The sequence below is a fragment of the Carcharhinus amblyrhynchos genome, chromosome 18, assembly GCF_965287045.1.
Source record: "Carcharhinus amblyrhynchos chromosome 18, sCarAmb.v2.hapA, whole genome shotgun sequence".
NCBI lineage: Eukaryota > Metazoa > Chordata > Chondrichthyes > Carcharhiniformes > Carcharhinidae > Carcharhinus > Carcharhinus amblyrhynchos.
Genome location: NC_137341.1, coordinates 40,714,560 through 40,730,326, shown reverse-complemented (window position 1 = coordinate 40,730,326; position 15,767 = coordinate 40,714,560). Strand labels below are relative to the sequence as shown.

At 43.4% G+C, this 15,767-nt stretch overlaps 1 protein-coding gene across 1 annotated transcript in view; it reads left to right on the top strand.

Moving 5' to 3' along the window:
- Positions 1–15,195, top strand: part of LOC145354693 (GRB2-related adapter protein-like) — a 54,038-nt gene extending 38,843 nt beyond the window's left edge. Inside the window, exons 4-5 of the mRNA XM_080206135.1 lie at positions 11,193–11,361; positions 14,456–15,195. Coding sequence (XP_080062261.1) covers positions 11,193–11,361; positions 14,456–14,641 — 355 coding nt within the window. The 3' untranslated portion in view covers positions 14,642–15,195. The remainder of the gene's footprint in view (positions 1–11,192; positions 11,362–14,455) is intronic.
- The last annotated feature ends 572 nt before the right edge of the window (positions 15,196–15,767 follow it).

The following is a 15,767-nucleotide window of genomic DNA, read 5'->3' as shown; positions in this document are numbered from 1 at the left end:
ACAAGAGGATGCAGGTTTAAGGTGCTGGGGAGTAGGTACAGAGGAGATGTCAGGGGTAAGTTTTTCACTCAGAGGGTGGTGAGTGAGTGGAATCAGCTGCCGTCGGTGGTGGTGGAGGCAAAATTGTTAGGGTCTTTTAAGAGACTTCTGGATGAGTACATGGGGCTTAATAGGATTAAGGGTTATAGTAAGCCTAGTAGGTAGAAATAAGATCAGCGCAACTTGTGGGTCGAAAGGCCTGTTTGTGCTGTAGTTTTCCTATGATTCTATGATTAACATTGTAATGAAGTTACTGTGAAAATCCCTTAGTCACCTCACCCCAGCACCTGTTTGGATACACTGACGGAGAATTTAGCATGGCCAACGCACCCAATCAACATCTCTGTTGGACTGTGGAAGGAATCTGGAACACCTGGAGGAAGCCAACACAGACTCGGAGAATTTACAGACTCTACACAGACAGTGACCCAAACTGGGAATCGAACCCAGTTCCCTGGCACTGTGAGGCAGCAGCGCTAACCATAGTGCCACAATGCCGCCCTGAATTGAATAAGAAAAAGCATCTGGAATTAAGAATCTACTGATGACCATGAAACCATTGTCGATCGTTGGAAAAACTCATCCGGTTCACAAATGTCCTTTAGGGAGGGAAATCTGTTGTCTTTACCTGGCCTGGCCTACATGTAACTCCACAGTCACAGCAATGTGGTTGACTCACAACTGCCCTCCAAGGGCAACTAAAGATGGACAATAAATGCTGGCCAGTCAGTGATGCCCGTGCCCCGTGAACGTATAAAAACAACTTGGCCTCATCAAGATGAACTAATTAGTAAAACCTCACCAAAACGTGGTGACGACACAAAACAGGCAGCACTTGAAATCAATAATGCATAAGTTCCAGTAAAGTTGAGACATTCTTCAAACTGATGAATGGAAAAAATAAATATTGTTAGAATAAAATTTCTCAGTTTGTAATTATTAGGTGTTGGCTTACGACGACAGCCAAGGGAGATCAAAGAGAAATGTTGATCCGACCTTTGCAGATTTGGAGTTGAAACCTAAGCATGAAGTGGCTGAGTTGTACTCCCACAGCCGCTTAAACCTGTAAATCATTTACTAAACATTGACACACGGAATCAACACATTGAAAGATGATTTTACAACCTACAAGGCTTGCCCAGATTTTAAACTCCCTCTGCCTGCTGGAGATAAGGTACAATAACCATTCCTCAGATCCGACAGTTAGCATTGACTGGGGCCTCTCGAACCGCCCTCCACGGCCACAGGACCAGAAGTTAAAGGCCCTTCTCTGATTATAATGATATCCGTTATCTTGCGTGATTTGTAATCCCAATTAAAATGCAGCAAGATATAAATTCTGATGTTGCATCAATGTGAATTGTCGAAGATGTACTTTACCCTAAGATCGTACAATCCTACAGTGCAGAAGGAGGCCATTTGGCCCATCGAGCAAGATCCACAATCCCACCAAGGCCCTATTCCCCTTGCATTTACCTGAGCTAGTCCCCCTGACACTGAGACAATTTAGCATGGCCAATCAACCTAATCTTTGGTCTGTGGGAGGAAACTGGAGCACCTGGTGTGCTAACCACTGTGCTGCTGTGCACCCCCCCTGCCCAGACTAATGACATTACGCAACTGATAGGCTGTCAAACACTGACTCACATCATTCAGTTGTTTATGTAAGAGATATCTAACACTAACCCTTGGCTTAGTGTGTCCACACTTGGGACTTGGATCTGGAGCTATTATGTAACATTGTGCAATAATAATGGACTCATTTCACCTGCAGAGGAGCCAATAGACTTTGTTAGCAAACTAGTCGGAGTCCACTATTCAGCTACTCTGCACCTCCCAAGCACCCTGCATTGCAAACTGCATGTTTATAGGTTTAAATAAATAAAAGTCAAATGCATTAATTATTGAAAGATTTTCTTGTTCTCCTATTGTTCATGTAGAAAGAAGGAAAATTAAAGGAAGAGTTCCTTTTTCTAAGGAAGGTCCTCCCTGAATTAATGCTAAACTTTGAGTCAAAATACGTTCAGCTGTTAATCACGTTCAAGTACTGAAGATGCTCCCATTAAATACCCTCTTAAGATTTACATACAGTACCTCTTACAAACCAAGAGTAAAAGATCAGTCTAAGCAATGATTATAGCGAAGAGAAGAAATACTCAATGTTTTAATGTGATTAAACGTGTAAGGGAGGTGATGGCCTAGTTGAAAGTCAACCACATTGCTGTGGTTCTGGAGTCACATGTAGGCCAGACCAGATAAGGACAGCAAATTTCCTTCCCTAAAGGACATTAGCGAGCCAGATGGGTTTTTCCGACAATCGACAATGGTTTCATGTTCATCAATAAATTCTTATTCCAGATATCTGGTATTATCACTAAACCTTTAATCCAGAAACTCAGCTAATGTTTTGGGGACCTGGGTTCGAATCCCGCCACAGCAGATGGTAGAATTTGAATTCAATAAGATATCTGGACTAGGGATAGGCGATAAATGCTGGCCAGCCAACGATACCCCTTGTCCCATGAATGAATGAAAAAAAACAGCTGAACATGTTTTGACTGTAAGTTTGGTATTAATTCATGCTTGATCTTCCCTCTATAATGGAATCCTTTCTCTTTCTTGCTTCCTAAAATTGTCCAGTAACTAAATAGTCAAAAGCTCTTCAGCCATTCAAAAGGCAAATCACTGAATCCCCACAGTGAAGAAGGAGACCATTCGGCCCATCCAACCAGCACCAATAATAATCCAGGCCCTATCCCCATAACCCCATGCATTTACCCTGACACTGTGGGTAGGATTTTACAGCCTTGCTCATCCTGAAATCGTAAAATTCCGCTCGAGGTCAACAGATCTTTGCATGGTTCGCTCCTCACCCACTCCAATTCACGTGGCGGGTGGGATGGCAAAATTCCAGCTATGGGCCAATTTAGCATGGCCAATCCACCTATCCAGCACATCTTTGAACTGTGGGAGGGAAGAGGAGCACTCAGAGGAAACCCACACTGACATGGGGAGAATATGCAGACTCCACACAGACAATGACACAAGGTTGGAATTGAACCTGGGCCTTTGGCGCTGTGCCACCGTGCCACTCAAAGCTCTCTCAGTGGAGTATCAGTACATGCAGTGTTTGGTAAGAAATAATCAAAAGTTCCCCACATTTCCAACAGTTTATCCAATTAATCCTGCCTTTGATTTTCACTAGTTTAAGCCTGTAGGTCCTCAGATTGAAATTCTGGGTGGTTACGGGGTGAGGGGGAGTGGTTAGGTGGAGAGCAGAAGAAGCAGCTATATGTTGGGCCCCGACTTGTCTCTCCTAACAAAGTCTTTTAGTTCCTTTGGAAGTGAAGTCACTCCATTCATTGTTGCAGACTGTTGTAAGATTGGCTGACCTATATCAGATCTCCTGTCTTGTCAGCCTGGCTCTGCTGGAGGTCCTTGGAGTTGTTACATCAAAGCCTCACCCCGAGGACATGTTCCAGGCTGACACTTGTTTTACTGACTCAGCCAAACTATAATCTGTCTGTGCTTGGTGATTTCACCGTTGGCCAATGGTGTGGTTTGACTTTTAAATTAGCAGCATTATGAAATGTTGTATATGAAAATGAATGAGGCAAAGAAAATCAAATTATAGCTGGCACTCCTCCCATTCTGACATCACCTTTCCTTCTCTCAGCAATCTGATAGAAGTCTACACAATAATGAGGGGCATGGGCAGAGTGAATGTTCAGAAGCTTTTTCCCAGGGTGGAAGAGTCAGTTACTAGGGGACATAGGTTTAAGGTGCAAAGGGCAAGGTTTAAAGGAGATGTACGAGGCAAGTTTTTTTACACAGAGGGTGGTGGGTGCCTGGAACTCGCTGCTGGGGGAGGTAGTGGAAGCGGATACAATAGTGACTTTGAAGGGGCATCTTGGCAAATACAAGAATAGAATGGAAATAGAGGAATATGGTCTTGGGAAAGGTAGGGGGTTTTAGTTCAGTCAGACAGCATGGTTGGTGCGGGCTTGGAGGGCCGAAGGGCCTGTTCCTGCGCTGTAATTTTCTTTTTTCTTTACTTTAATCAGGGGATGACAGTAACAATGTAGATTTTGATAGAAGGCGTTCCTCCACAAATTCACCTGCAATCTCATTCTCACAGGCGGGCAGCGCCGTCCTGTTACACATTCACTCTCAAGAACTCTGGGAAAGTGAGACTTTAATATAATTGGTCGCAGTGGATTCCTTTTCCTGGACAAAAAACACATTCCCCTCAGCCTAGCCTTCTGTATCAAAGTTAATATTGAATCCATAAGGACGCCAAGGCTGGGAATCAAAAGGTACTTGACGTTTCAGAAAAATAGGGAGAAAGGAAAATGAGCCTGGGTTGTTGTGTAAAGAACGGATGAGATTGATACGGTAACTGAGAAATGATCCTGGCTCAGAAGATCAAGATGTAGAATCAGTTTGGGTGGAAATAACAAATAGCAAGGGAAAGAAATCATTTATAGCACCCCCCCCCACCCTAATATTAGCTACAGTGTAGGGCAGAGCATAAACCAAGGAATATTTGGCATTGTAAGAAATATACTGCTACAATTGTGGGTGATTTTAATCTTCCGATGGATTGGATGAATCAAATGAGCAAAGATAAACCGGAGGATGAGTTGAAGAAATGTATTTTAGACTACTTAACAACAGATCCTTTACCATGAGCCTCAGTTCCTCACCCAAGTTTTCCTCTAATAAAAGCAAATTACTGCACATGCTGGAATCTGAAACCAAAAGAGAAAATGTTGGAAAAAGTCAGCAGGTTTGGCAGCATCTGTAAGGAGAGAAAAGAGGTGACGTTTCGAATCCAAATGAGTTTTGACAAAAGATCATCTGGACTTGAAACGTCAGCTCTTTTCTCTCCTTACAGATGCTGCCAGACCTGCTGAGATTATCCAACATTTTCTCTTTTGATTTCCTCGAATAAAGTTGACTGTAGATGGTTGCAAGTTTCAGCATTGATGTAAAGCCTATTTCAGATTAATGGTCATCATAGAATCATAACAGTGCAGAAGAGGCCCTTTGGCCCATTGAGTCTTCACTGACACATGAGAAACACCTAACGTCCTCAGCTAATCCCACTTACCAGCATTTGACCCATAGCCCTGAATGTTATGATGTGCCAAGTGCTCATCCAGGTACTTTTTAAAGGATATGAGGCAACCAGCCTCTACCGCCCTCCCAGGCAGCGCAGTCCAGACCGTCACCACCCTCTGGGGAATAAAAGTTTTTCCTCTTGCCTCTCACCTTGAACTTATGTCCCCTCATGACTGACCCTTCAACTCAGAGGAACAGCTGCTCCCTATCCACTCTTTCCACGTCCCTCATAATCTTGTACATCTCGATCAGGTCGCCCCTCAGTTTTCTCTGCTACAATGAAAACAACACATTCAAATGTCAATGATGGGGTGGTCAAGACTGGATCAATTTCTACAGCAACATGCTTACCCCCTCCAGTTCTACCATCCCCTGAGGACTCTGTGTCCCCCTAATGCTGGCCTATCGAACAACCCCAACAATCTCTCCTACATCATTGAAGCCTTTTCTTCTGTTAAATTCTTTACTACTGAGGTGTATCCTCAAGAACTCACCCACAGACACGCGACTAGGGGAACTTCACAGTAACTTCATTGCAGTGTTAATGTAAGCCTTACTTGTGACTAATAAATAAATAAACTTTTAAGTGTCAGGGAACACAGGTATTTACTACAGGTCTCCCTTGCTCCACACTCCAATGGACAATTGGCCTCTCAGGGTGGACCCCGGGTAGATAACCATACCAGGTTCACCTGACCTGTTCCCTTGAAGGGGCAATGCTCCAAAATACGTAACACCTTCCATTGCTTAGATCTTAAGCAAATGTATTTCCTCACTAAAGCTTATTTAAATGTATTTATTTATTAGTGTCACAAGGAGGCTTACGTTAACACTGCAATGAAGTTATTGTGAAAATCCCTGAGTTGCCACACCCCGACGCCTGTTTGGGTACGGCCTGTTTTTCGGACTGTGGGAGGAAACCAGAGCACTTGGAGGAAATCCACACAGGCACGGGGAGAATGTGCAGACTCCACACAGACAGTGACCCAAACCAGGAATTAAACCAGGGTCTCTGGTGTGTGAGGCAGCAGTGCTAACCACTGTGTCACTGTGCCACTCTCTGCATCCCTCTGCTTCTTTACTTCTCTCTTCCTTTTGGTCACCTACCTTAATATCTCCTTCTTTGTCTTAGTGTCAATCTTTTTGTCTGATTATGCACCTGTGAAGCACATTACAAAGTTTTGCTGTGTTCATGGTGCTATAATAATGTTGTTTCGCACCAGATGTTCAGCACCGAAATAGTATGCTATGCTGCAGTTATATTAAGCACAGTTACAGTGGGATCATGTTCTTTCTTGAATAAGCATTTTGTGAAATAATTAAAGTTATAATTATCAGCTCAAATCCTGAGCATAATGTATGATTCTGAAATCCTGCCTGGCTTCCTCTTATATTGAGGTGGAGATGTCGACGTTGGATTAGGGTGAACACAGTAAGAAGTCTCACAGTTGAGTCACCTGATGAAGGAGCAGCCCTCTGAAAGCATGTGGCTTGTGCTACCAAATAAACCTGTTGGACTCTAACTTGGTGCTGTGAGACTTCTTCCTCTTATATTTCCAGACAAACAAAGGCCAAGTTTGATTCATGATTGGTTTTAAACACAACCCTTTTTCATTTATTCAGTCATGGGATGTCGCCAACATTTATTATCCATCCCTAAAATTGCCCTTGAAAAGGCAATGGTGAGCTGCCTTCTTGAATCGCTGTGGTCCATGTGGTGTAGGTCCACCCACACTGCTGTTAGACAGGGAATTCCAGGATTTTGATCCCGGGACCATGAAGGAATGGCCAAATCAGGATGGTGAGTGACTTGGAGAGGAACATCCAGGGAGTGGTGTTCCCATGTCAATGCTGCTCTTGTTCAATGGTAGCAGTCATAGGTTTGGCAGCTATCAAGGACTCTTGGTGAGTTCCTGCATTGCATCTTGTAGATGGTACACACTCCTGCCACTATGTGTGATAGGTAGACGGAATGGATGTATGTGACTGGGGTGCCAATCAAGTAGATTGCTTAGTCCTGGATGGTATCAAACTACTTATTGTTGTTGGAGCTGCCTCCATCCAGGCCAAGGGAGAGTAATCCATCACACTCCTTGTAGATGGTGGACAGGCTTTGGGGAGTCAGCAGACGATCAAGTGCTACAGGATTCCTAGCCTTTGACCTGCACTTGTAGCCACGGTATTTATATAGTTAATCCTGTCCAGTTTATGGTCAGTGGTAACCCCCAGGATTTTGATAGTGGGGGATTCAGTGATGGTCATGCCATTGAATATTGAGGGGCAATGGTTAGATCCTCTCTTGTTGGAGATGGTCGTTGTCTGGACATGTGTGGTGCGAATGTTACTTGCCACTTGTCAGCCCAAGCCTGGATATTGTCCAGGTCTTGCTGCGTTTGGACACTTGCTTTCTTAGTAAGGCAATTATAATTCAAATAGACCTTCAATTAAACTAATACAATTTTTTTCTTGAAAGTCCACAGTGGCTATTGTCCTGGGTAGTCCTGCTTGTTCAGAAACGTGTTGTAGAGCATTCATTACAGTGCTCAGCTTTGGACCCATTCCTTCACTGTTTTGTAATCTCCTCCGATTTACTAGGCCAGCTGTCTGTACAATCAACCCTTTGAGCATTTCATAAGCATCTAAACACCAAGTGAGAATAGGTCCTCTTAGCCCATTTGCCCCTATTCCTCAGTCAAGGTGGGGCTATGATGTTGTTTGCCATGTCATTTGTTCGATAGGTCTAATGAGAAAGAGAAAAAAGTAATAATATAAAAGCCAAAGAGAAAAGGGAAAGAAAGAAGGAACAGATAGGAAATAAGTGTTGCGATGTGCCTCCAATTTCACATAAATGGCTCTTGATTTATCTTTAAATGGGGACTAGGCAATGCCATTGTTTAGCATGCTATCATTTATCTGAGATTGAGGTGCATATATGCCCTGAATTTGGAGGTGCCAATCTTAATCTAAATGAAATTAGTTTGGCCAACTCAATGCTGTGGGCAGTATGTCCATGGCATGTTTCACAGCAGTGGGAGATGGTGTGCTGCTCCTTGGTGGTGGGATCCCACTGGAGTAAATGCCGGCAAGATTCCAGCGATTGGTGGTAACAAGCCGGCAAGAAAATCATGCAGATAATTTTCCCAAATATTGGCACTGTAAGAGGAGTCTCATTCAAAGACTTGCGGTGTGTAAAACTATTGTGATTGCAGAACGTTGCAGAAAGATTAATGGTGGCTGGCACTTTACTGGTGGCTGCAGTCCAAATCATTTGTTTTACGTTCATACTAGTTTTCGTTCAGCAAGACTAGAAACTTGCCTTTCTCTTAGCTCCCTTTATGATGTTTTGCAACACTGCGATGTTCTCGTTGCATCCGGGAGTGGCTGCTAAAAACCCCTTTTGCCGTGGGTTTATTTCGACTGTCTCACTCAGTCTTTTCGCCATGATCTTTGTAAATAGGCGTAGCAGCATTGGACCAATCGTAATAGGGCGCCAGTTGTCTATGTTTTTCAGGCGTTCCGTATCCTCGCACTTGGGTATAAGGACTGTCCGACTCTGTTTCATACAGTTCGGGATCTTTCTAGAGGTCAGCCACAGTGTGAAGAGGCGAGGTATACGGGTGTCATATGTCTCATGGATATCACGGATGTCCTCCAACCCTCGACCATCCGGACCCGGTGCACTTGCCTCCTTAATACCCTTGATGGCTTGGGTAACCTCTTCAGCAGTGATTGTTGAAATAAAATGAAAAACTGAACAATTTATTTTTCTCAGAAATACGTTGCAGCAAAGCTGCTTTCGAACGAGATCATGGTTTACCTCTCTGATGTGACAAGAATGTTCTTGTCATTATCTCTGTGAAACTACTGGGGTTGAAAGAAATTTCTGAATCATATAAACCCTAGAGTGCAGAATGAGGCCATTTGGCCCATCTAGCCTGTACTGACAACAATCCCACCCAAGCCTCATCCCAATAACCCCCTTGTATTTATCCTGTTAATCCTCTTGACACTAAGGGGCAATTTAGCATGGCCAATCCATCTGACCGTGCACATCTTTGGAGTGCAGGAGGAAACTGGAGCACCCGGATGAAGCCCACGCAGACAATGTTCAAACTCTACACAGACAGTGACCCAGCTAGAATCGAAGCCAGGTCCCTGGCACTGTGAGGCAGCAATGCTAACCACTGTGCCACCCCTGTTGGTGGTATTGGGTCGTTATTACTTGTCTATGATCATAATGGAGGTATTAAACAACAACTTGTATTTATATTGCATCTTTCCCATCGAAAACTATTCCAAAGCTTTTCATGAGAGCAATGAAACAGAAAAAATAGACAGTGAGCCAAAGAAATCAGGTAAGTAGATTGGGACAGAGCTTAGCCAAAGAGCTGGATTTTGATGAACATGGTGGTTCATGAGACTGATTCCTGGGATAAAACATTCATCTTGTGAGGAAAGGTTGAGCAGGTTGGTCCTTGAAGTTTAGAAGAGTGAGAGATGGTCTTATTGAAGCAAAACATTCTGGGGGCGGGGGTGGGGATGGACAGGGTAGCTGCTGAGTTGCTGTTTCCCCGTGTAGGGGACCTAGAACCAAGGGGCATAGTTTCAAAATAAAGAGTCATCCCATTTAAGATGGAGATGAGGAGAAATTTCTTTGCTCAGGGGATTGTTAGGGTGCTATCTTACTGGCCGTTCACACCAAACTTCTGCTGCAGTGAAGTCGAGAATTTGGCAACCAGCCAAATCTCCATTCCCTATGGTAGGATGGGACAATCCCAGTAGCATGAACAGTAGTGAGATTCCAGCTTTATTGTTTGGAATTCTCTTATACAAAGAGAATTGGAGCCTAAATATATTTAAAGCTGAATTAGACTTGATTATAATTATTGATAACGGAGTCAAGGATTATGGAGCTGGAAAGTGGAGTTAAAGCTGCAGTCAGATCAGCCATGATCTTATTGAATGGTGAAGCAGGCTCAAGGGGCTGAATGGCCTGCTCCTGCTCTTATTTCTAATGATCTTATGTTCTTAATCATGAAGAGAGAGATAGATGGAAAGGTTTCAGGAAGGAATTCCATAGTGTGGAGCTGGGCAACTTCCAGTGATGGGACAAGGGAAGTCTGAGTGCGGAAGGGACCAGAATTGGAGAAATGCAGAGCTTTCTGAGGGCTGGAGGAGGTTACAGAAATTGGGAGAGCCTGTCAATGGATTTGAACACTAGAATGGGAACTTAAAGATCAGGTTTTTTGGGGACCGGGAGCTAATGCGTCAGTAAATGTAGGAGTGATGGAGAAATGGTATGTGGTGTTGGTGAGGATATCCATTTTAAAGTAATGCATGCTTTAAAATAGCTGACTGATAGATATCATATATACAGGACAGGTAATTGGGCTTGTTAGTATCTGTACCTGTCTCAGAATGCTGTTTATATCTCTATCAATATTATTTTTTCGTAAAATATCTGAAAGAACACTTCAAATTGGCCATCACACAACGTGCAATAATATTCAGGTTTCGACATTGATCATGTTACACTCTGAAGTCCTTACAAGAAATGTAATGTTTCTTTGACATGTACAGTCAAAGAAACATTACAGACATTTCAAAATGGTCATTACAAAGGGTGCAATGGTATTTAAGTTTTTTTAAACTCATTCATTCATTCAACATGGGCAGCACTGGCTGGCCAGCACTTTTTGTCTACCCCTAGTCACCCTTGAAGGTCATCAGTAGACTCCTAATTCCTGACTTTTTTTTAAAATTGGATCCAAATTCCATCATCTGCTGTAGCCGGATTTGAACGCGGGTCCCCAGAATACTAGCTGAGTTTCTAGACTGATAGTCTAGCGATAATACCACTGGGCCATTGCCTCCCTTGTTGGCTACGTAGATCAAGTTGTACTCTGAGGTGGTTCAATACAATTGTGATACATGTAATATTCATCATGCATGTTCAGCATGAGTCGAATTGGAACACTGACTGTAAATGTGAAACCTGCATTCTCAAAGAGCTTGACCTTTTCCCACAGCTACGGAAAGCATGTGCAACACTTTAAGGTTCTTCGTGATAAAGAAGGCAAATATTACTTGTGGGAGGAGAAGTTTCATTCCCTGAACGAGCTGGTGGACTTCTACAGAACCACAACCATTGCAAAGAAACAACAGATTTTCCTGAGAGACACAAAACCTGATGAAGAGGTATGCTATATGCAAATTGAGCTGGTGGTTGCATTGTATTCCTTGAAATCAACTTTGTATATTTAATTCTATACATATTCTTATAGATTCTATCCTAGGACCTCAACCTTATATATTGGCTTGCCCCTATAATCTTCAGAATTTAAAGCAGAACCTTGGCTTTGCCTAATCAGTGGATCCTGCATTGAGTTCATGTTTTCTTCTATTTAATGCAAGCCTGATGGATGCTGGCATGAATAACATCTATCCCTGGTGGGTGGCATGGTGGCACAGATGTTAGCACAGCTGCCTCACAGCAACCAGAACCTGAGTTTGATTCCAGGTCACTGTCTGTGTGGAGTCGGCACATTTTCCCCGTGTCTGCATGGATTTCCTCCAAGTGCTCCAGTTTCCTCCCACAGTCTGAAAGACGTGCTGGTTAGGCACATTAGCCCTGCTCAATTCTCCCTCAGTGTAGCTGACAGACACCGTAGTGTGGTGACTAGGGGATTTTCACAATAACCTCATTGTAGTGTTAATGTAAGCCCACTGTGATGCTAATAAATAAACTTTAAACTTTCTCATTTATGGCTAGTGTGTGCACAAATCTCCAGTATAATGCAAACCTCTGCCAAGTATTCTTGCTATTTGTGCAGGGCATGTGTATCCTTCTTTCTGCCTCTTTAAGGGATGCAATGACTGCCTTCTGATCATAACAGGAGATTTACAAGAATGTTGCCAGGGCTAGAAAAGTGTAGCTGTGATGAGGGATTGGAAATGATGGGGTTGTTTTCCTTGGAACAAAAAAGGCTAAGAGGTAAATTGATAGAGGTGTACAAAATTATGAGGGGAACAGATAGAGTGGACAGAATAAAATTGTTTTCATAGGTGGAGAATTCTAGAACTAGGGGATATAGATGCAAGATAAGTGGAAGGAGGTGTAGTAGGGACATGAGAAAGAAGGTCTTTTATGCAGAGGGTGGTGGGTGTGTGAAATTCGCTGCCTGAATTGGTGGTGGAGGCAAAGACCCTAAACTCTTCCAAAAGCTACCTGGATTTGCACCTTAACTGCTGTAAACTACAGGGGTATGAGCTGTGTGCAGGAACATGGGATTTGCGGAGGCTGGCATGGACAAAGTGGGCTGAATGGCTTCCTTCTGTGCTGTAACTTCACTATGGCTCTAATACTTGTTCAGCCAATTCCTATTGCAGTAATTTCCAAAGAGAGAGAGAGAGCAAGACACCAGTATTGATTCTGAGCAGGCGGTGAAGAGGGGTATGTCAATCTTCCCCAGGCTGTCAATCATGTTCCAAATGGGCTCCAATGTCCTGTCTTTCCTTAACCAACAATAATTCCACTACCCCAGTGAACTGACTGAAGCAAATATTTTTCCAAAGTATTTGTTGAAATTCGAATCAGCAAATTAAGTCTTCGAGTGTTTATGATTTTATTCTATGCTGAACATCGAATTCCTGCAGTGTAGAAGGAGGCCATTCAGCCCATCGAGCCTGCGCTGACAACAATCCCAGCCAGGGTCTATCTTGGAACCTCACATATTTAGCCAGCCAGTACCCCTAACACTAAGGGTCAATTTAGCATGCCAATCCACCGATCCCGCACATCTTTAGACTGTGGGAGGAAACTGACACATCTGGAGGAAACCCACGTGGACATGGGGAGAATGTGCAAACTCCACACAAATAGTCACCTGAGACTGGAATTGAACCCAGTTCCCTGGCACCGTGATGCAGCAGTGCTAACCGGTGTGCCACCATACTGCCCATGTACACTTCGCTCTTGGCTCATAACTGCATTTGGCTCTGTTCTACATGACAGTACATGATTTACCAGGCTGATCCCAGGGATGGCGGGACTGATGCATGAGGAGAGATTGACTAGGTCAGGATTGTTTTCGCTGGAGTTTGGACGAATGAGGGAGGATCTCATTGAGACTTATAAAATTCTAACAGGACTAGACAGGTCAGATGTAAGGAGGATACTCCCGATAGTGGGGGAGTCCAGAAGCAGGGGTGACAGTCTGAGGATTCAGGGTAGACCATTTAGGATGGAGATGAGGAGACATTTCTTCACCCAAAGAGGAAGTAGTTGATACCAAAACATTGAATGTATTCAAGAGGCAGCTAGATATAGCACTTGGGATGAATGGGATCCAAGGATATGGGGATAAAGCAGGATTAGGCTATTCAGTTGGATGATCAGCCATAATCAGAATGAATGGTGGAGCAGGCTTCCTCCCGCTCCTATCTTCTATGTTGTTATTTCCATCCAGTCCAATGTAGGGTACAATTGATTGGCTCTTGTAGTGGATAGAGACATTATCTGATGAAGCAACAAACTGACACATTATGCTTTATATCAATTCTTTCAGAATGCTATCTAATTAGCCCTACTCTCCTGTCGTTTCCCCATATCCCTGTAAGTCTTCTCTTTCAGGTCTACATACAATTCCCTTTTCATAGTTACTGTTGAATCTACTCCCATTCAGGTAGTGCTTTCCAGGTCATAACTCGCTACATAAAAAATAATTATCTTCATCCCCCTGATCTCCTCCCAAATCCTTAGCAGTACTTTAGCTGTAACTCTAACCTCTGCAAACTATTCCTTCTCCCCTATGTACTCAATGAACAGCACGCTTGGTACAGCACACAAGAAACAATACTTTTCAGTTTATCCCAATACATGTGACAATAATAAATCAAATCAAGTTAAATTACGGTGGAGAATTTCTGTTTTGTCTCGTTTAAATTGCTGAACTATTGGTCTCATGGGGTGGTACGAAGGCACAATGGTTAACACTGCTGCCTCACAGTGCCAGGGACCAGGCTTGATTCCTGGCTTGGGTCACTGTCTGTGCGGAGTTTGTATGTTCTCCCCCTATCTGCGTGGGTTTCCTCTAGGTGCTCCGGTTTCCTCCCATCGTCCAAAAGACATGCTAGTTAGGTGCATTGGCCATGCTAAATTCTCTCTGTGTACCCAAACAGGCACCAGAGTGTGGCGACTAGGGGATTTGCAGTATTAATATAAACCTGTTTGTGACACTAGTAAATAAACTTGAAGAATCTTTTTTTTAAAAAAATCGCTCTTTCACTTTAGTTACAGAAGCCCGAACAAGTCCAGGCGTGCTTTGACTTTGCTCCCCAAGATCCAACAGAGCTGATCTTTTATCGAGGCGACATCATTGAAGTTATGGAGAGCACGGACCCAAACTGGTGGAAAGGAAGGTGCCGAGGTCGCATTGGCTTTTTCCCACGGAACTATGTCCAACCGATGGTCCAGTAACTCTCAGCTGCCGGCAGGTCTGAACAGGAGTGGAAAGGCCTCAGCCTCTTCTGCTTGCCTCTTCTTCTGTTTGAACGTCCCACCTGATTCTTGCCAGGGCGACTCCACTTCGAGCTGCACGCCATTGACTTGTAAAGTGCCTTGGGCCATCCCGAGTTCGTGGAAGTCGCCGTATAAATGCACACTCTCTCTCTCCCTTTCTTGACCTGGGCACAAAACTACAAATAGTTGGACCATGTGTTTCTTCTGCTGACTATTCTTTGTGTGTGACTTTATTTGCTTTCCACTTGGATCATTGCAACCTTATTTGAATACTGAATCTACAATAATTCCTGAGAAATTAGCTGGTGATCCGAGAATATATACACACACACAGACCCTGAACGGTTGTACAACCTTGCAATGCATGTTTGACATTATTGACAGCATTTCTCCCAGTTTGTATGTATAATTTGGAATCTGTTGCCAGAAAGGGACAATTAAAAAAATAAATTCTAGTTTTGTCCATACTAATCAAGAGGGCGTCTTAGTTTGGAGTGAAACAAATAAAGCATATTGTGTCTCAAATGTGTGGCTTTGCTCTTGTTTTGTTTGGGATGTTGATTCAGGGCCTTTTGTCTCATATAACTACCTTTGAAAAAGGACCAAGTTGGTAAGAATTCCTTATGCAACCTGCTAAAAGATTGCAGTACACACCCAACTGCAGTACTTGGGAAAGCAGCCAGTTGACAGATCCGTAAATCTTAACTTTGACTGATGCAGGGAAAGCAATGCAGCCAGAAGCAGCTTTAGAATTGACAGAACAAGATAAATCCTGTGCGTTATTAACTCAGAAATATCCATTATCTGCTGGTGAAAGTAGAAGATGTCACATTGAATGATAAGAGCAATTACTTGTGTTATTCTTTTATCTCGATCGCTGGCTGGAGATATACAGTCCCTTCAATAAAAATGAAGACAGTTCTCTATTCACCTTTCTCTTTCAGCCATGCGACTGCCTAATTGAGCAGCAATTAAAAAACACAACAGCCTAGAAATTGGTTGACTTGGGTCTCTGCAAAGGGCTGACTTGACGCACATCCAATTTTGGGCCTTTATTTTATTCATTTGTAGGACATGGGTGTCG